Consider the following 21,917-nt stretch of genomic DNA (forward strand, 5'->3'; position numbering starts at 1 on the left):
ATTAGTACATTAAAGTTTTGCTTCACCAAGAGAAAATAAGGGAGCATTAAAAAATCTAACAAAAAGGTATAAAATTAGTACATTAAAGTTCTGCTTCACCAAGAGAAAATAAGGGAGCAGGAAATAAAAATGCGTTTTCTTCTTCTTATCAAATATAAGTTTATATCATCTAAATATAAAATATTAAATATCTTTACAAACATATAGAGGTTTTTTTTTTTAATCTTCACTGTGTAGCTTTCAGTTGATTTATTTTTACTGACCCTCAATTTTTGGCCTCACAAAACTGTAAGTAGCAAGAGAGGAGAGTTTGAAATAGGATGCATTTGTTCTGATATTCTACTTCAACGAACAATAGTTTCTCAAGCTAAATCACACGAAAATTGGTGTCTGATGACAATTCCTTAGTCCCAATAATTTTTCTCTGGCTCTGTCTTGTCTTTTTTCAGCAGTTGAGAAACTGGACTAAATGACTGAAAGGAATAGCACCAGGGTGATGGAGTTCATTCTTTTCGGCTTTTCAGTCGATAGAGAGATTGAAAGAATTCTCTTTCTGCTCATTTTAGTAGTATATACTCTAACTTTGGTAGGGAATGGTGGGATGATTTCACTAATCCGATTGGATACTCAGCTTCACACACTTATGTACTTTTTTCTAAGTACTCTGGCCCTTGTAGACCTATGTTACTCCTCATCAATAACTCCCAAGTTCCTGGAGACTCTCCTGACCAATCACAGGTCTATATCTTTCTATGCATGTGCAACACAGCTGGGCTTTTTCCTGAACTTCCTGATATTGGAGATGTTCCTTCTTGCAGTAATGGCTTACGATCGCTATGTGGCTGTCTGCAATCCTCTTCTCTACATGGTGATCATGTCCCAAAAGGTGTGTATACAGCTGGTAATGGGCCCCTATTTATACAGCTTTTCTGTTGCTTTGCTCCACACAGTAGTTACTTTCCAACTGGTCTATTGTGGCCCCAATATCATCAATCACTTCTATTGTGATGACGTCCCACTGATGACCCTTGCCTGCTCAGACACCAGACTTAAAGAAATCTTGATTTTTATGTTTGTTGGATTCAACATGATCAGCTCTTTGGCCACTGTCCTTATTTCTTACTTATACATTGTGGCTGCCATTTTGAGAATCCAATCTATAGAAGGGAGGCACAAAGCTTTCTCAACTTGTGCTTCTCATCTGACCACAGTGACTATATTCTATGGGACTCTGATCTTCATGTATCTGCAGCCAAAATCAAAACATTCCCTTGACACAGACAAAATGGCCTCTGTGTTCTACACAATGGTCATTCCCATGTTGAACCCCAAGATCTACAGCTTGAGGAACCAAGAGGTAAAAAAATGCCTTGAGGAAAGCCATTGAAAAGTGTGACGTCCTGCCTCTAACAAAGTTTAAGAAATGACTTAGGATAATGCCTGACATGGAACGATGTTACATGTAGCTATGTTGTTTTTATAATCTTTCGATGGAATAAATTCATTGTTACTATTCGTTATATGAGTAAAATTATTTTGTATGAAAGTTCTATTTTTCATATAGTCTGTAATAAGATGAAATATTTGAATGGGTGAAATTTAATTTTTTAACAAATTGCTGCTGTTTGGCTATGTAACACTGATAGCTTTGACCTGGATTGTTCCTTATTCAACGGATAATGAGATTTATCTTCTGCTTACAAAACTGTTTCTGTTTTGTAAATTAGTGGAGGACAGAGAAGGAGGCAAGGAGGGTGATGAAATAAGTTTCTTGTCCATCTCCCTGTCATTTTATGTCATAACCTGATTCTCAACTGCATCCTGTCTGTTAACATTCATGCTTCACTCCACTTCTGACCACCATTAGATTCACTACCGATGACTCCTTGAAATTACTCTATTATTATGTACTTGGAAAATACGTAACTTTTCACTATGGGGATCTGATAGTCAGGATTCACTTTTGGAAAGACATTCTCCCTTTTATTACCCTATCAAAGCAAAAAAAGCAGGCCTATCCTTAAATTCCCTAAGCAAAGCTGTATTTTACAAATATCCTTTGAAGTTTTGAGGATATGCAGAAATTACAATGGACTGGAGGACAGGAAGGAACAGCTTAGTACCAAATGATAGATGTGGTTGCTGTCAGATTCCAAGAATGTAGCTCTATATTGGGGTGATTGTAAAGCAACATAATCCAAAACCCACTTAAACCTTCAAGTGTAAAGTAATAGAGTTATTTTTTCACTTAGAAATTCAAATGTTCAATGTCTACCATGTGCTTGATATTGTGTGCCATCCTTAGAAAGCAAAAACAAACACATTCCTTGTCTGATAGTGCTTAATAGTCTGGTAGAAGAGGCAGATATCCATCAAACAATTACAAAAATAAATGTTTAATTTCAATATGAGTTAGTGAGACTCAGAGTGCTAAAGTGTCAGAGAAGAGTGATTAAGACAGTTAATGTGCAATCAAGGCAAAAATTCCAGTAGCTTGAGTTACTAGCCACAGGTACCTTGTGGAGTCCTTTAATGTAGGATAAAGCAGTACCAGTATGGAAAAGAAATGTCTTAAATCTGTTAAAAATAAACAAAGGACAAATTATCAGTCCTGATTATTTTTCTTGTGAAGTCTGCCAGACTCTAGTGCAAATATCACTTCTGCCTCACTGATCTGCCAGTGTGTCATGACATGCTTAAATTTGGCTTGGATACACAGTTTAGGCTTTCAACCTCACATGCTTAATTCCTGGGATACTGTAGGACACATTTGTCTTCTACAATTTTTCACTCTTAGTGTCTAATATGACCCCATAACCATTCTGAATGATGGTGGAAAAGTGAGGGAATGAGTCAGTAGCAAACAAAATGAACATAATTTAGACTTCTTTCCTGTTTACAATGACCCTTCCCCTCTGAGAACCTCCCTCCTCACAGAAGTCAAATGTGACATCCATTGTTGTACTAGTGATTCTACCCCTGTAAGCACAGTATATTGGAGTGGTCACTTGACTGAGGATAAGCCAATCAGATGTCTTTCAAGGAAATTCGAAATTGTAATCCTGTAATTCTAGTGAGTCTCAACCGATCACTTAGGTTAAGCCTGGGCTGAAGCTGAGTTTTCCATTACAATGGAAAACTACAGACTTCCTTGTGCACTGAGAAACAGAAAACTAGTCTGTAGAGAAAGAAAAATAAATTTAGACAGGAGAAATCCATGTGGGCTCAAAAAATGAAAGAGTGTAGATATCTTTGCACCTACTGTGCAAGGCCCAAGTACTGGTTTCTTGTGAAGTCTGGTTACTTTTTCTGCTCTTAAGTCTTGTAAACATACCAGTGTAATTTTATTGAAAAATAAAAACAAAACAGCTTGACTGTCACTTAGTTTTTATTCATTTTATTTTTTTTCTGAGGAAGATTAGCCCTGAGCTAACATCTGCTGCCAATCCTCTTTTTGCTGAGGAAGGCTGGCCCTGAGCTAACATCTGTGCCTATCTTCCTCTACTTTATATGTGGGATGCCTGCCACAGCATGACTTGCCAAGTGGTGCCAAATCCGCACCCTGGATCCTAACTGGCGAACCCAGGGCTGCCGAGCAGAACGTGCACACTTAACAACAGCCCCACTGGGCCGGCCCCTTTTATTTATTTTTATTAGGCCATTTTGAGTTGTTTCTGTGGCTTTAAATTGAAACATTTTTCTAAATAAGTGTTAGTTGACAATCTCAGGAGTTTCTCTGGTGAAATCTGAAACTAGTCCCTGTACAAGGAGGGCAAAGAGAGACCAAAGAAAGAGGTAGACCTGTGGCTGGCCCAGTGGCCCAGAAGTTAAGTTTGCACATTCCACTTCTCGGAGGCCCGGGGTTCCCTGGTTTGGATCCCGGGTGCGGACATGGCACCGCTTGGCAAGCCATGCTGTGGTAGGCATCCCATGTATAAAGTAGATGAAGATGGGCATGGATAGCTCAGGGCCAAGCTTCCTCAGCAAAAAGAGGAGGACTGGCAGTAGTTAGCTCAGGGCCAATCTTCCTCAGGAAAAAAAAAGAAAAAAAGAAAGAGGTAGACCCCTCCAGGTTGATAGGGGGCAGTTTTAATAAGCAAGGGAACTTACATATGCAGCTTGCCTTGGGTGGCTGCAAGATGAGATCTCCACACCCATCCACCAGAATCTTAAATGTTTATGTAGAGGTCTTAACTGAGCTAGGTCACATATACCATCCAGGTGGTCTTAACACCTTACTCTCTCAAGGCTATTTTCCTTGGAACAGTTCCCACTGTGGGAATGGTGAGAAGCCATTGAAACATACATTCCAGGACAGAATAGGACATGAGGAGCCTATGATTACCCAGAACCAGCTGGAGAGTCAACTGGCAGTTGCATCCTCTGAATGACCTCCTCCAAAAATGAGACAAGTAGAAGGTGAATGGATTCTAAAATCAATGGATTGAATTATAAGACTGTGTTACTATAACCTATGTACTATAATAGGTATTAGAACGGATCTAGAGACCTAGGAAATACATTTTGTTCATTTGGCAATGAAGTCATGCACAATAAACAATGAACAAAATGAACAGACATGAGAAAAATGAATTTCCTCATCAAATGAATAAAATGCCATGCCAGTGGTACATGCCAAGGTTACCTATGAGCCCTTTCCTATCATGAACTGATCCCCCCTGTTTATTCTGTCACTCCTGCTTCCATCTCACTAAAAGGCTCACAATTCAGACCCAGTCATAGCCAGCAATCAAAATCTGCCTGCATTCAAGCTATGGCATCTCAGTGAAATAGAAAGAAGCTAGTTCTTGGACTCTTATGGTCTTGAGTTCAAACAAAAGTTTCATCACTTCTAGCTAAGTGACATGAGATAACGTCTCTATCTTCTTCTTCAAAACCACCTGTGAGTAGTGGGAAAAAGATGAAAAGTTACTTTGACATCATTCATTTCTGGGTGAGTGGTACTCATAAAGCTCAGGAACTCAAAGTTGGTTCTATTCTAGAATCACAGTTCACTGAACAATGCAGGAAACACATTGGATATCTGAGTTCCCTCCAAATCTGGTTGAATATTTTATGACTAAAATTAACCAATAGTATAACAACAGAGACTTTCACAACAGACTTACAGAATTTTCAGTCTCATTTGAATCACTTAATAGTCTTGGACAATTGCAGAAATTACTGTACTCTAAAAAAATTAAAATGTGGGAGCATATATAAACCCCATAGGATGTAGTGTGTGATAGGCAATTGTACCCCAAGAAGTTGCTGTACTTTATGTATATATATATATAATTGTATATTATATATACATATATTATACTGTATAATATGTATATAGTAACTATATATGCATATATATGATAGGCAGAGATTGTGCGTGTGCGTGCACATGTGCGTGTGCAAGATTGTGGTGACTTACCATAGGGTTGTTTTTTCTGTCTTTTGTTATTATTATGCTTTATGATTTTTCCTGCATTGACATATCACATTTATTATTGGCTTAGCATATTTTTCTTAAACTGACTCACAACTTTATTTAAATAAATCTGAAAACTAAACTTTATATAACCACTGCAAATGGAAAAAATCTGTTCCAAGCACCATAAATAGAAAATAAAAAAAATGTAAACACTCAAACATTTCAAATAAGCAAAGGTCTGTGTAACGTATAAAACTACATTATGCATTGTATTTTGGGAAATACTGGCAGAATGAATTACTGTATAGAAGCCAATCTGAAGTCTGTGATAACCAGTTTAACTTAAGTCATTCAAATTATCTTTGTATATTTTTCATGATTAAGTTTAGATTTTAGGTTTATGTGAAGACATCTATATTGTCATATTAAACTATGTATTTTAAAAATTTACATAGGCCTCATCTTACTCCACTGTCAACATTAAAGCAGCGATGAGATGTTTTCAGTGGATACAAATGGTATTAATACTGGAGAGAAAGCAATGTGTTACAAATATGACTTTCAAGTTCTTAAATTGATTTCTTTTTTGGGGGAGAGAGCACCATAGCAGAGAAAATAATCTTAAAAGTCATGATTGTCAATTGCTGAGGGCACAAACTCAAGTAAGGAAAATATCTTTGTTGCTGTTTTTTTAGTTTTGCTTATTTTGTAATTCCAAGCATAACATCAAATAGGTAAGAGAAGAGCATAGAGATTATACAGTAAACTGAAAAGTGGGAAAAAACTCAGAATGATAAATGAGCCATTTTCTTGACAAGTAGTAAAGTCTCAACTTGAGATTGGCAGGCAATGTAGGTTTTAAAGTTATTGAACCTTTGGAAAGGGACCTTGCACCCCTACCTCTGTGTAGCATACCAGAATAAGGTGAGCTTGTTACAAAACCACACAGCTATCAGAAGAATGTTCAGATAAATTTGAAGAACTGAAAGGATGATAGCTTACCTTCCTAGAGTATAGCCCTGGAGACTAAAAAAAAAGCCTCATAGAAAAACCAGAGTTCCAATATGGCAACGAAACAGTGATGTATTTGTTTTATCAGCCTGCCTTAACAAAGTACTGCAAACCAGATGGTTTAAAACAACAAAAGTTTATTCTCTCACAGTTCTGGAGTCTAAAATCTGAAATCAAGTTATTGGCAGGAACTCGCTCTGTCTGAAGCTCTAGGAGAACTTCCTTCCTTGCCTCTTCCAGCTTCTGGTAGCTCCAGGCACTCCATGGCTTGTGGGAGCATGAATCCAATCTCTCCCTCTGTCTTCACATGGCCACCTTCCCTCTGTGCCTGTGTCCAAACTTTCTTCTTGTTTTGAGGACATCAGTCATATTGGATTAACAGCCTACCCTACTCCAACATGACCTCACATTAACCAATTATATCTACAATGCCTTTATTTCCAAATAATGTCATTCTGAAGTACTTGGGGTTAATGCTTCAAAATATCTTTTTTGGGGACACAATTCAACCCATAATAAGTAACAATAACTTATTTAGTCTATACTTACAAATACGTTACAAAGAAATGGCTAAGAATTCCTAAGTCCAAAAACGGAACTTGTACGTATCTGGAAATGCTAGTAGAAAGATGTGGCCTACAAGTTGGGACAAAAGAGATTCATAGCCAACTAATGTGACTATTGGAGACCATGACAATTTCAAGGACTCATCAGGCAGTGATGCAAAAATGATACACTTAATATCTAAGACCAGAAATTTGAGTTTTTACCTCCTTCTTGTTTAGGCAGAGAATCAGAAGCACTTCACTCGATACCAGGAGACCAGGCAAGCATTTGAGGAGACTCGATCATCCTCAAAGCAAAAGTTGCCTTAGGAAGTAGTAGGATGTAGAGGTGAGATGTCAATGATCATGTTTCTGGAAAATATTATGAGAACACTTGGAGGGAGAATTAGGATTCTGGCTAAGTGCTATTACAAGTTAACCCCCAAAATATAGTGACTTAATAAGATAGAATTTTATTCCTTTCTCAAGCAACAGTGTGAATGAGGGCTTTGGGTAAGGCAATTAGATCCTCAATATGTGGCTTCCACATGTGGGTGTAGGGCAACCATTTCAGTAACAACATTTTCAAGTGGGAAGGGGGAGGAAAAAGTCCAGATCTAGTGGTTTTAACCTTGAGGAGATGATCATTAGGTCTTGCAGATAACTTTCTACTGACAGCTCATTGCCAAAATTCCATTAAAGGGTTATATACTTGGCTAGGAAGGAAAGATGGGAACTGTGGTCAATAGCTAGATGGCCAGTGCTTTATTTCCAAAAGAAAAAATGAAATAGCAGAGACTGAGGAATATCTAGCATTCGTAAGAATGCCAGAAAGTATAGTCTTAGAATGTCAGGTTATAATGTTAGTCTCTGTGAAAGCAGTTGTTATTTGAGCAGACTTACTTTTGTTCTTGAGGTTAATTCTTTATAAGCAAATTTGGGTGGCTCAAAAACATAAAAAGCTTTGTTAACATAATTTCCAATACCAGCCAATGGTGCCCTTTCTGTCTGCCCAGAATCTAAAGTTATGAAAGAGAAGTCCCTTCCCCCCACCACCATCTGCCTTTCTTCAGTTCCATTTAAGGGATAGTTGCTTACAGTTAATTAGTAAATTAGCGTGGGTAACAATACGGTTGTGAATTAGTCCATCTTGCCAGTTGTTTTACCACAACAATATGCTACTGCTCAGTCCTCCTGCACAGAATCAATTGTGCATCCCCTTTAATTGGATTAGCAATTACCTGCAAATAAACTCACTCATCAGGAATCACTTCTAATACCCATTTGCCTTTATGCTGGTAGGTTAGAAAAAGTAATGAAAGGTAGACAAATCTGTATTCTACCTGTAGCAAGAATGGAAGGTAGTTTAAGTATTCTATAGATGCACCAATCTAGATAAATTGAACAGTAATCTTTTGAAGATTTTCAACCAGGCCCAAATGGGATACTATTTTGAACTGCATTGGTCAAATATGAATGCATGATCATTTAGTTAAACAGTGCTTCTCATCTACTAGATCCACTCTAGGCACTGAAAGTTTGATTTAAGCTGCTAAGTAAAGAACCAAACAATGTAACATGAGAAGAAACTGGGATCAAACAATAGTTTCAAATCATTATCAATCAAAGGTTTAACAAGACAATGCACTGTGACCAAAAGTCAGATTTTAAACATCAGAAAATTCACACTGGTTCATTTTTTTATTATGAGGACAGGAAAGACATTTGTTAGAGAAATTTCACCCTTTTAGCATCAAGAAATATATACCAGATTCCAAACCTAGGAGTAGAATTAGGATAATTAAACAGATTATTAAAAGACAAACATTGTTAACTATTGAACAAGGCATACCGAAGATAAATCTTGTGATTGTATTGAGACACTAGTTAAAATTTCTGAGTACAATTTCATTTTCAAAAATCCATGTATGTATAATCATTACAGAACACTTTTGGTAAATCAGGGTCCATCGACATCCTGTAGTCATGAAAGATAGAGGAATTATTATTCTTTTTCTCATGAAATTATATATTTCATGTGAAATCTAGGTCAAGGAACATGTGTATATAGAAAATAGTCTAGGAAATCATGTTTGACTCCAAAAAGGGTACCTCAAAATTAATATTTCTTTACTTGAACTCATTTATGAGTTCTTCCAATAACTACACTTACCACAATTTTACATACACTGTGAATAATATTATGTCCAATTGGTGTACCTATGAATTTTGATTCAAATAATCTTTTAAGTTAATTATTATTTTTTAATTAATCTTTGCTACTTACATCTATAGGAATGAGTCATTCCAATTTTTTTCTTTGAATTTGAGAGTTTCTCTTATAACTGAACAATATTCAGTTGATAAACAGATATTTATCAAACATAGAAGACAAAATTAACTCAATTTTATTTTATTGTGTCAAACATGTTCTGCTGATCACTTTGTTCATGGCTTCTTTCACATCTTTGTTCCTGAGACTGTAGATCATGGGATTCAACATAGGGATCACTGTGGTATAAAACACAGCCACCATTTTCCCCTGTTCCACAGACTCCTCTGTGGGATGTCTGAGATACATAAAGATAAGAGTTCCATAAAATATGATGACAGCTGTCAAATGGGACCCACAGGTGGAAAAGGCCTTCCGCCTTCCTTCTGCTGACTGCATCCGTAGAATGGCAATGAGAATGAACAGATATGAAATGATCACTACAGTCAGAGAATATGTGAAGTTAATGCCTGCAAGTATGATCATTGTATATTCTTTTACAAAGGTCCCAGCTCAGGCCAGTTTGATGAGAGGTGGGTCTGCACAGTAGAAGTGGTTGATCTCAATTTTCCCACAGAAGTACAAGCCGTAAGTCCATAATGTTGCTGCCAGACTGGTCAGAAAACCATATATGTAAGGGCAAGAAATCAGTCGAATACAGACAACCCTTGACATTTTGCTGCCGTAGAGCAGAGGGTTCCCAATTGCCACGTATCTAGCAAAGGCCATCACAGCAAGAATAAAAATTTCTACATGGACAAGGGCAATGAAGAAGAAACACTGGATCAAACAACCTGCATAAGAAATAGTTTTTGTCTCCGATAACAACTTTTCCAACATTTTAGGGGTGACATTGGAAGAAAACCAAACATCAACAAATGACAAATGACTGAGGAAAAAGTACATGGGACTGTTAAGCTGTGGACTGACCTTAGTTAACATGATCATGCCAATATTACCCACCATGGTGATGAGATAGACTACTAGGAAAATGATGAAGAAGAGAACTTGCCATTCTCGATGACTGGTTAGTCCCAAAAGAATAAACTCTATCACATCGGTGAAATTGAGCATTTTCTCAGTCATAAGTCAGTATTAGCTACAAAACTTGTTGTAACTAAAAAGAAATAAATTTTAAAATCAGATATTGATTATTTATAATTTGTATCTTTATCCATGCTCCCTGTCATTGCTTCCTTTATTAAATATTTATAACTGCACTTTGCAGTTCTTTTCAGCAAATCTTTTGTGAATACTTGCTAAATAACAGGCTCTCTGAGGTTTGCTAAGATGAATAAATACACAGGCAGTTATATAGCAGTTATACAAAATATTGTGATTGAAATATGCCAGTACTAAATATTGTGATTAGGCAAATTTCCAAGACTACCTTTTAGACATTCCTTGTTTCCAATACTGGCATGTTTGGTAGTTTCACATTTTTAAGATATTTACAGAGGGTTATAGCAGCTTCCATCTGTTCTCCATTATTAGAGAAGGAAGCCTCTTAACCAAATAATTCATCAGCCTTAAATGCCGTATGAAAAATTATGTTTAATGTAACTTCATACTTGCAGTCATTTAAATTGAAGAGGGACAAACTCATCACAGTTGTCGTCAAAGCCAAGTCTAAAATGGTAAACTACTTATAAACATTCATACATTATGCATATTCCCTGAATATAGACTCTTTTGCAAATCAAACATCTACTTATAATCTACCAGATATCATTATCTGTTATGTCCTGAAGAATCAAAATGAGTAAGCCAAAAAAATTAGTGTCCTTATTTATAGCAGTATTAATATAATTAAATTCTCTAAAACCATGATATGTTCTTCCAGAGTTATAATGGGGGAAGAAATTGGGGAATGATCGACTCTTCTTTGGAGATTCCGTGGAGTTTTAGAAAAGCTTCTTGAATATTTTGCAATTATACTTTCAAATATGGCTGGTAGCATATCAACCTTTTCCCAGAACAATATTTCACAAATTATTTTCCTGCAAAAAGACAAGTGACTTGCATGATGTTAATAGGTATTATGGAGAACTCTTCACAAGTGTTCATTCATCAAATAACAGTGAGAAATCTCCATATCCTATCCAATCTCTTAGAGATAGACAATCTACTTAATAAAGATAAACTATGAGAAGTTTAGTGGGAAAGCTGTTACATTTAGTCTAGCTAGCATTTACTTAGCCTGCAAAGGAGAAAGAGAGATTCTATCAATATCAATGAACTTTCACTTTCTTTAGAACACAGAGTATAGTTCTGTCCAGTAAGAATCTGGAGATAGGTTTTCAACAGGACAATGAATTTGTTGGAAATGGGATTTTGACATCCGCTGAAGAGGTTAAATATCATTTCCAGGGGCAATGATTATTCCTAAAATGCTTGTTTTAACCTCCAGGATTATAGTTTAACTACAGCTTGATGGACCTAATCCATAGTTATCACTGGGTATGAGCAGGAAAGATAAGAGAAGGCAGGAAGGTAAACTTCCTTGCTATATGAAAATAAACAGACTCTTATCACAAAGGTAATCCATTGCTTGCCACACACTTCATTTGTAAAGAGAAGTTTTCCAAGGAGAAAGAAGAAAGTTACCAACCAAAGTATATTAGATGGAGACTAGGTACTCCAGAGTTTCAGGCTAATTATTGAAAAATTGAGGCTTTAAAGTTTTTTAGAATAATAGCAAAGTTGTCTAAAATTGGATTAAATGCCTTGGAACTTATTTACGTGTAGGCTGAAAACCTCGTACCTAGTTGATAAATTTATCACTAAAATTATTTGGTTTGTGATTAAAAGATGGTGATGATTTTTTGGACCTGGCTCCAAAACCAAAAGAAACAAAAGCAAAAATAATTAAATGGGACTACATTAAAATAAAACGCTTCTGCACGGCAAAGGAAACCAACAACAACTGAAAAGACAACCTACTAAAGGGGGGGAAATATTTGTAAATCATATATCTGATAAGGGGTCAACATACAAAATATATAAAGAACTCATTCAACTAAAGAGCAAAAAAGTAAGCGATCCAATTTAAAAAAATGAACAGAGGATCTGAATAGACATTTTTCCAAAGAAAACCTACAAGTGACCAATGGATACAAGAAAAAGTGCTCAATATCAAATATCATCAGGGAAATGCCAATCAAAAACACAGTGACATATCACCTCACACCTCTTAGAATGGATATTATCAAAATGATGAGAAATAACAAGTGTTGGTGAGGATGTGGAGAAAAGTGGACTTGTGCACTGTTAATGGGGATATAAATTAGTGTAAATTGGTATAACCACCATGGAAAACAGTATGGAAATTCCTGAAAAAAATTAAAAATAGACCTCTTATATGATCCAGCAATTCCACTTTCTTATCCTAAGAAAAGAAAAACACTAATTCAAAAAGTTATATGCACCCCAATGTTCATTGCAGCATTATCTACAATAGCCACGACATGGAAACAACCTAAATGTCCACTAAAGGGTGAATGGAAAACGTTGTGGCATATATATACATATACAATGGGACATTACTCAGCCAAAAAAAGATGAAATCTTGCTATTTGCAACAACATGGATGGGCATTGAGGGCATTATGCTACTTGAAATAAGTCAAACAGAGAAAGATACAGGATGGTCTCACTTATATGAGGAATCTTAAAAAAAGTAAGTTCATAGGTAGGGAGAACAGATTGGTGGTGGACAGAGGCTGGGGTTGGGCGGTGGACAAAATGGGTGAAAGCAGTCATAAAGTACACACTTCCAGTTCTCAAATCAATAAATCACAAGGATATCATATACAGTATGGTGACTATAGTTAATAATATATTGCATATTTGAAAGGTGCTGAGAGTAGATCTTAAAAGTCCTCATCACAAGAAAAAAAATCTTTAACTATGTATGGGGACTGTTGTTAACTGGACTTACTGTAGTGATCATTTCACCTCATATACAAATATTCAATCATTATGTTGTACAACTGAAACTAACACAAGGATATATGTCAATTATATTTCAGTAAAGTAATTTGGCCACATATGAAAAAATTTATAAATAAAATACAATCCTTTGTTTCATGATGTAAAGAGAACCACCATTCTGGATAATCTCACTATCTTGTCCCCATCCGTCCCAGTCCCACAGTTTCTTGTTACCTTTATGAGCTTCATTCTCCCTTCAAAGAGTATTTCAATAGTCAATTTAACATGACCATTTGGATTTAAGCATACACAGATATTAGAGATAAATTAAGCTTTGAGAATACATGGGATCACATTGAGTTGTAGGTGAGCATCAATCTATTATGCATAAAGTAGAAGTTTTTTTAAAATTATATTAAAGTCAGGCTGGCCCGGTGGCGCAGTGGTTAAGTTCGCACATTCCACTTCTGCTACCCAGGGTTTGCCGGTTCAGTTCCGGCTGGGGACATGGCATCGCTCGGCATGCCATGCTGTGGTAGGTGTCCCATATATAAAATAGAGGAAGATGGGCACAGATGTTAGCTCAGGGCCAGGCTTCCTCAGCAAAAAGAGGAGGATTGGCAGCAGATGTTAGCCCAGGGCTAACCTTCCTCAAAAAAAAAAAAATAAACGAATAAAAATGAAAATTATAATATAAATAAAATTATATTAAAGTAAAAATCAATAGCAATCACTTTGTTATTGTTGAGCTCACCATTCATATCATAGCATGTGTATTAAAAAATTGACCAAAACTCTTTATCTACGAATGAATCATTCATCTTACAAAATTAAAATTGCCATTTTAAAGGAATATATTTGTGAGTCTCTTAGAAATAAAAATGTGAAATCACAGGGTGAAAAGTAGTAATACGAAAGTCTCTTTTAATTTGGGTTTATTTATTATCCTCAAATATATGCAGTAATCACGTGTGGCACTAATGCAACTTTCATAAAGCTAAAAAATGAATAACAAATGCAAATAAAATTATAAATCAGTTTCATTATGACCAGCAATTAAGTGAATATGATAGATGGTGCTGCTTTGCTCTCAACAGTGTAAAGTAAATGTATTACAAACTGCTGCTGTGCATGCATATACCACCTGTGATGACTCAATTCTTCCTAATTTTTCTATTGAAGTAATATTGGTTTATAACATTATATAAGTTTCAGGTGTATATCATTACATTTCAAGTTCTGTATAGACTGCATCTTGTTCCCCGTCAAAAAAAATAATTGCCCTCCATCCCCATACAAATAATCTTGTTTACCCCTTTCACCCTCTCTCAACATCCCTTGTCCTCTGGTAACCACCAATTGCCTCTTTGTATGTATGCGTTGGTTTGTTTTTGTTTTTTTATCTTTATAACTCTTATCTTTGCTATTTTATCTTCCACATATGAGTGAAATCAAATGGTATTTGGTTTACTCCATCTGACTTATTTCACTTAGCATAACATCCTCAAATCCATCCATGTTGTTACAAATGGCAAGATTTCATCTTTTTGTGTTTGAGTAGTATTCCATTATGCATATATCACAACATCTTTATCCATTCATCTGGCAATGGGCACTTAAGATATTTCCAATTCTTGGCTATTGTGAATAATGCTGTAGTGAACATAGGGGTGCATACATCTTTTTGAATTAGCATTGTCACGTTCTTTGGATAAATACGCAAAAGTGTAACATTTCTTTTCTCATTTGGACTTCTGTGAAATCTTTGTGATATAAACATAAACAATTTTAAACGAAGTTTTAAACATTGAAGTCCACAAAAATTAGAAACTGGTTGTTAAGCCTTATCTTTCACCCTCAAAAAATTGTTTTAATTTTCTTGGGAAAAAGTAAACAAAAAAATATACCAAGCAGGAAAATAACTTGATAAAATATTCTCCTTCTCTGTTGGATATATGCTCTGTAGTGTGTGTTACTATGTTCTCAGCTTAAGATATACTCATCAAAGTTCTGGAAAGGAGGCGAAATGTGTTTTGCGCATTTGCCCTGGCTTTTCTGAAACATTATTGTGGGCTGCTTGAGCATGTGCAGTCCACAGGAACAGGGACAAGAAAAATAGGTCACAGATAAACTGCCCAAGCAATGCTAGTTTATTAAAAAAATGTATTAACTTTTGAGACACATGAATTCCCTAAACAAGAAAACATTGTATTTTTAAAGTCTGACAGGTTCATATACAAACAAAAATTAATAAAATATGTATTTTAGACACCATCATAGATAATAGAGGAAATGCAAAAATGAAGAGAGATTCTGGACCTGAAAAGAGATCACAAACATGTCAACAGATCATACTTATATCTGAATCAACAGAATATGGCTGCAGCTGCCTGTGTTTTTCACTTTTATGCATTTTTCAGAAATTGGCAACAGAGGAATTCTTATTTGGAAAGTCAGATCTGATTGCACAGTATCAAGGCTGGCTCAGCACAAAATGATATAAAAGATGGTGGTGTTAGTACTTCACAGAAGCTAAATACATGAAAACCTGAGTGGTGGTTAGCCAGGTAACAGGGAGTGATGGTGGACTCAAGCAGAAAGTGGAATATTTAGGTCTGATCTTAGAGGGTATGAGGTCTGGAAAAAAGCAGAGGGTTTGGGGACCTCATAAACACTTAGAGGAATTTCCTCACCATCTAAAAGCAAAAATATATACGCAAACTTCCCATATTGTATCCCTCTGTATTTCAAATTAAATTACCAATAAATGTGGCTTTTTCCCCCAGACTAGGCATGAGGAAATATTAAATAGTCCAGTGAAAGAATTCTGTTTTTATTTCAGACCTTGGTTGGATATTGGCTCCATGACTTATTTTATGAACTTGGGCAGGTTTTATTTTTGTTCTGTTTTGTCTTTAATTTTATTATGCCTTAATATGATGGAACCGTAATAACAGTATTAATTTCATTGTGTGTTTTTTATGAAAATAGATATTACACATTAACACATAAATATACAAGGCATAATTATTATTAAGTGCACTCCTGGAAATTGTAGTTTGATTTAATAATTTGTAATAACCAAATAATCAAATCTCTATAGAAAATTTCTCTCTCTTTCTCTCTCTCTCTGTCTCTCTCTGCTTCACATACACAAATACACACCTACACACACAGATAACATATATGGAATAATTAATGTTAGTTACTGGTAACTAATAAAGAATAAAAAAAATAAAATCTAAGAAACATGTTTCACCTGATAGTTCCAGATAAGATGTATTTTTATGTGAACCTCAGAATGAAGAGAACTATTCCAAGTAAGGATGCAGAATTGAAAAATGAATGCTATATAAGTGATGGTAAACAACATATAACAGAAAAAGACAAACTGGAAGTCCGCAATGGAAGTTTCCTTTAAATGTTTACCTTAGGAAAAGGAGGCAATTAAGAAGCTTCCCCTAGACACGACCCTGGGGGTAGTAAGTCTCTAGAGAAAGAGTCGACAGTTGAGTTTTGTTTTTTTAATAACATATTTGCACAATTTTATTTTCCCAAAACTTGAGTTATTTTGATTGTGTCCTGGGATCAAATATGGAAATTTGCTTTGGATTTGCATCACACTAAACGTGGTGATGGTGTTACTCCACCTGCACGAGACAATCCTGTGTTCTGTACTTCACATTCTGTGCCACTTGGCTTTTCCAGTGAAAAGGGAAACAGTATCCCCTATGATTAAAATTACAGCGAATCAAAACAGGAACTCCCTCACCTATTTTATAAATAAAAACTCCCTCATTTCATAAATAAGGAAAACCGCAAAATTAAATAATAGTGACAACAAAGCATTTATTGAAGTTAGTATATGCCAGACACTATGCAAATTTAATTCTCATAATTACTTCCTGAGGTAAATATTGCTATTCTCACTTTAAAGACAAGAAGCATAGAGTCTTAGAGAGGTTCAGTGACTTGCTCAAGGTCACACTTTTAATGAATCAGGGACTAGATTCCTGATTCCAGCGTTTGTACTGGTAATCTAATCCTAATGCCCAAGAAGTAACTGTTAACAGGGCCAACCAGAAATCTCAATTCCTGACCCAAAAGGGGTATTATTTACACTATGTGACGGATGTACACGACATATTCTAAAATGGTCTTTATGGTCAGGGAACAAAAATACGTTCTTATTATACCCCCCAAAAATGTGTATAATTACAGCAGTACATGCACTTGATCATTTTAATTGAGTGGTTTGACAATTTATATCCACTCCTCAATTTGTTTTCCCTCTTCTGGCCTGACCAGGATGCTACACTCACACTGGGCCTCCTTCAGTTCCTACAACAAGAGTTTGTTTCTGCTTGTTAAGAACTGTGGAGGAAATTGCTAGTTCGCCCAAAATTCATTCTTCTTCCATTGCAATGAAATTTTTATTAGAAGGACATCAATTGCCTTGCTGTTGGCCCTTCTCCAGTACCTGTAATGATACTGGGCACATGGTAGATGTTCAAGAAATATTTGTTGAATAAAGAAATGGTTAAATGGTTTTCCATAGGTGAACTGCATAGGTTGGAGAGGCACATAACTAAGTATCACTTAGACACTTTGTAGAATAGGGTTGAGCACCTCCTGACTTACAATGAAAGCGTATTTTGGAATTTAAGAGTATGGGGTAAGTATGTGTAAGTTAGACTTCTGTGTGGATGTTGAAAGAATAATTGTGTGACCTGGAACCAGGAGTTTATTACCCTCGGGAGTCCTGGACCCAAGATCTTAAAGGTAACCTATAGTTCTCTGAACCCAAAATTAATTTCAAGTGCAAATTAATTATTTTTTATCCATGCAAATGTTGTGTTAGGTTTCATTTTTAAGGCAAACCTCTATAAGACACTAAATAGCCTTAAGTGATTCCTCTGACCTTTAGATTACAAATGTGGTTCTCAGTGTAAGAAGCTGTGAGCAACCATTGACTACTTTCCAAAATTCATGTTGGCAAAGCACAAAAGAACCAGCATAATACCTGAAAGATATGAATGAGTACAAGGATTTTTTAAAACCACAAACATTTTTAAATTAATATTAAATTATTAAAACAATTTATAAACTAAAATATGCACTTATATAACTATTGGATCTAAAGAGAAAGCAAAACTAAAATTTAAATTTAAAGCGTTTCATGTTAGGAATTATGCATTTCAAAATATATACTATGGTTCATATCTGAAATGTAATCTCAAATATTTAGGATTATTAAATAAGATAAAATATAAAGTGATCAATCAAGGGTTTAACTCCAAATGTTAAGAAATAAATATAAAAATAGAAAAAATTAGGTTCATAAACATAAAAGCAGCAACTGACAGCAGAAAACAGTAGGGTTAATTAAAAAAAATCAAAGGTATAGTTCTTGAAGATCTGGTGTGGGGAATTACTAGCTACAATAATCAACAAAAAGAGAAGTATTAAAATATATACTATTACGAATTTTGTTTCTCATTCACAAGATTTATTAACAGGTACTCGAGATCCTGGAAGGGTTTTGTTTCATGCTGTCTTTTAGGGTCTCAAGCTGTTAAGTCCTCTGCCTCCAACAATATGCAGTTCACTAAGTCCCTTGAGCATCTATCTCCTGTTGTCACATGTTGGAGAAAGGATAAGGAAACCATCTATACTTTGTAAATACCTCAGTCTAGAAGTTTCACATATAAAATATACTTGCATTGCATTGGTGGGAGCTATTCACATGGTGGTTCCTAGATACAAGAGTGATGGGAATTTGTGGTGGACTGCCACCTCCAAACAACTCTACCTTTTGGAGAAAGAGCTCTATATTGAAAATATTTTCAGAATCTGAGGACCTCTTACCGCCTTTACTGCTATACCTAAGTCTTAGCAACCATCTTTCTCGCCTGAGTTATATAACTTTCTCCCACTCTATACTCCATTCTAAACTCAAAAACTGAGCTGATATTTTTAAAACAGCGTTAATTTCATGTTGCTGCTTAGCTTGCAACCTTCCCACAGCTTCCCATTTTTCTGAGTAGAAACCATCCAGTGGCTGAAACAATCTTAAATAATTGGCCACTTATCCCTCAGTGTGCCTCTGATATCATATCCCATTATTTTTTTTCATTGTCCAAGGCCATAGTGACAATGCTTTAGGTTGGAAACCTTGAAAATTTTGTAAAGCCTTTCCACTGGCTATTCCATCTGCCTAGAACACCACTCCTCAAGCACCTGCAAGGCTAATCTCTAAACCACCTTTATGAGATTTTTGCTTAATTCTCACCATCTCGATAAAATCTACCCTCATTCTCACGCCTATGCCAGAGACACTCCTTTGCTCCTATATCCTACAATAATTTTTTTCCAGATTTTGTATAGGATCACTGACATATCATATGATTTCCTTATGTATTGTGATGATTGTTTGTGTATATCTCACATCACTGGAATATAAGCCTCATGAGATCAAGGATTTCTTTTTCTGTTTTGTTCTTTAACAACAAATGACTAAAACAGTACCTAGGACATAATAGGCACTCAGCTAATGAGTTACTCACTCAGTTAGATGAATGAATGAATGAAACAATAGGTTAGAATGCTGAGAAATATAACAAAGGAAATTCTAAAATTAGTGAGGGAAGATAGATTATTAAATACACAAGGGTGGTTAATGTTTTATGAAAATTAGTGTTAGATTTTTGCCTCAGACCACATACAAAAATAAATTCTAAATGATTAAAATTAAGTGTAAATATTTTAAACATGTATGCATTACATGAACTTTTATGTGAATGGTTAGGCAGTCTGATCATATTAGTTAAAAGAACGCTAGTGGCCATAACAATTTCTGAAATCTTGTTGGCTTAGCACTGAAGAAGTTTATTTCTTACTCATTTAACAGGTAAACGAAGATCAGGCATGAGACCTTCCTTACAGTGAATCAGTGAGCCAAACTTTTCCTGTGACTCCCCACCATCTCCTGGGGCCTCACAGACTTTTGTTTGCAATTGGTGAACAGACCAAAAAAAACAAGAAAGATAAAATAAACAATGAACCATGGGACAATTTTATGGCCAGGCATGGACATGGTATACAGTACTGCCGCTCATATGCCCTCAGACACACCTTAGACACCTGGCCACAAAAACTGCAAGGGCACCTGAGAAACATGTCTAGTTTGTTTGTTTGTTTTGTTTTGTTTTTACTGAAAAAAGACGAGAAGATTGGATTTGAGGACAACATAAAATACTCTACCACCTTATATTTGAAAAAGGATCTTTTTATTATAACACTAGTGAAGAAACTATCAAGACAAATTTTAGTTTATCTGACTTTATCATCCTTTAGGATATAAATATATTTTAAAACATCATAAGCTAACTTAGAAAATAAGCAACAGTTTTTAAAAAAATATGTGGCATATATAATAGTCAATTAATTGATGTAATTAACAAATATTTAATAAGCTCCCACTATGCACAGAATTTATGATACTGGTATTAAAGTGATGATCAAGACAGAAATGATTTCTTCTCTCATGGAACTTAACGTACAGTGAGAAAATATTCTTGAAATACACAGTTATTAACAAATACTTATTTCAAAAAAATGAATTCCACAATAGAAAAATAGACAAACCAAAACAAATTAAAATAATTCCTATGCCCAAAGAATATATTCTAATGTCTGACTTCACTAGTACTCAGGCATATTTAAATTATAATAATGAGGACATGTTCTTACTTTCAAATTGACTAAGTTTTACAATTTATGGTGAGGATATAGTTAAATAGAGAAACCAGTTCTGTTGTAGGTGAAGTAGAGAGGTTAGAGTTATAAACTTAAATGTAGTAGAAGGGGAAAAAATATACTACAAAAAGATAGTATATCATAATATACAATATTATGAAAGACATAATTTTACATAAGAAGTAGTTTGGTCATAAGGGAAATTCCTAAGTAGAAAGTTCTGGAAAGTACTGATCAAGCTGACTATGCTGAAAAAAATAAACATACATAGATATAAACACAAATATACAGACACACAGATATATAGGCATGTACATATTCATGTGCATACATGCATATAAAATGAATGCATAATTATGCATTCCTAGTGAAAAATCTAGCCATATTTTTTAAATATCCTGATAGAATATTGATAAGTAAAATAACATAAACAAGATTTGAATCCTGACAGGAAAGGTTATTGATTTTGTGCATTCATAATCAAACTCAGGTTTTTGTGTCCTGAAATTTTTCCTCTTTCAAATAAAAGCATTTTGATAATGAGGCAGCAATATTGTAAAATAACAAAGGATAAGACATCTGTTATATATCAACGATAATGCGATAATTTTAAAGTCAAATATGACACATATCACAAGTTGCAAATGTGTGTGCTAGAACTACGAAGGGATAAATTGGTTTCTACTACAATCAACCCCCCAAAACATACTTTAAAAAAAGCATAAAGAAGACAAAAAAGAATAAATATATTTCTACATCCCCCCAAATTTTCTAAAAATAACTTGTTGATAAATATTTATGGAAACACATTCTAAATTCCAAGTGCCAATGAGGTTATGTTACCACTTTCTGATAGTCATTATAAGATAAGACATAAATAATATCTTAAATGGATACCATGGAATTGTAATTATGTTCACATGTAAATGAAGTTTATTTAACTGACTAATATACATTTGAAAATGTAAACTCAT

At 35.1% G+C, this 21,917-nt stretch overlaps 2 protein-coding genes across 2 annotated transcripts; one reads left to right on the plus strand and one right to left on the minus strand.

Annotated features, from left to right (window-relative positions):
• The first annotated feature begins 469 nt into the window (after positions 1 to 469).
• On the plus strand, positions 470 to 1,387 carry LOC103565026 (olfactory receptor 8U3-like). Its single transcript, XM_008540972.2, has one exon. It carries the CDS (start codon positions 470 to 472, stop codon positions 1,385 to 1,387), a length of 918 nt encoding a protein of 305 aa, XP_008539194.2.
• An 8,007-nt stretch (positions 1,388 to 9,394) lies between these two features.
• On the minus strand, positions 9,395 to 10,339 carry LOC103565020 (olfactory receptor 5M3-like). Its single transcript, XM_008540968.2, is given in 1 exon segment — positions 9,395 to 10,339. A coding segment is annotated over 1 exon segment (945 nt).
• Positions 10,340 to 21,917: the final 11,578 nt, after the last annotated feature.

Source organism: Equus przewalskii, chromosome 11 (genome assembly GCF_037783145.1).
Source record: "Equus przewalskii isolate Varuska chromosome 11, EquPr2, whole genome shotgun sequence".
Lineage (NCBI taxonomy): Eukaryota > Metazoa > Chordata > Mammalia > Perissodactyla > Equidae > Equus > Equus przewalskii.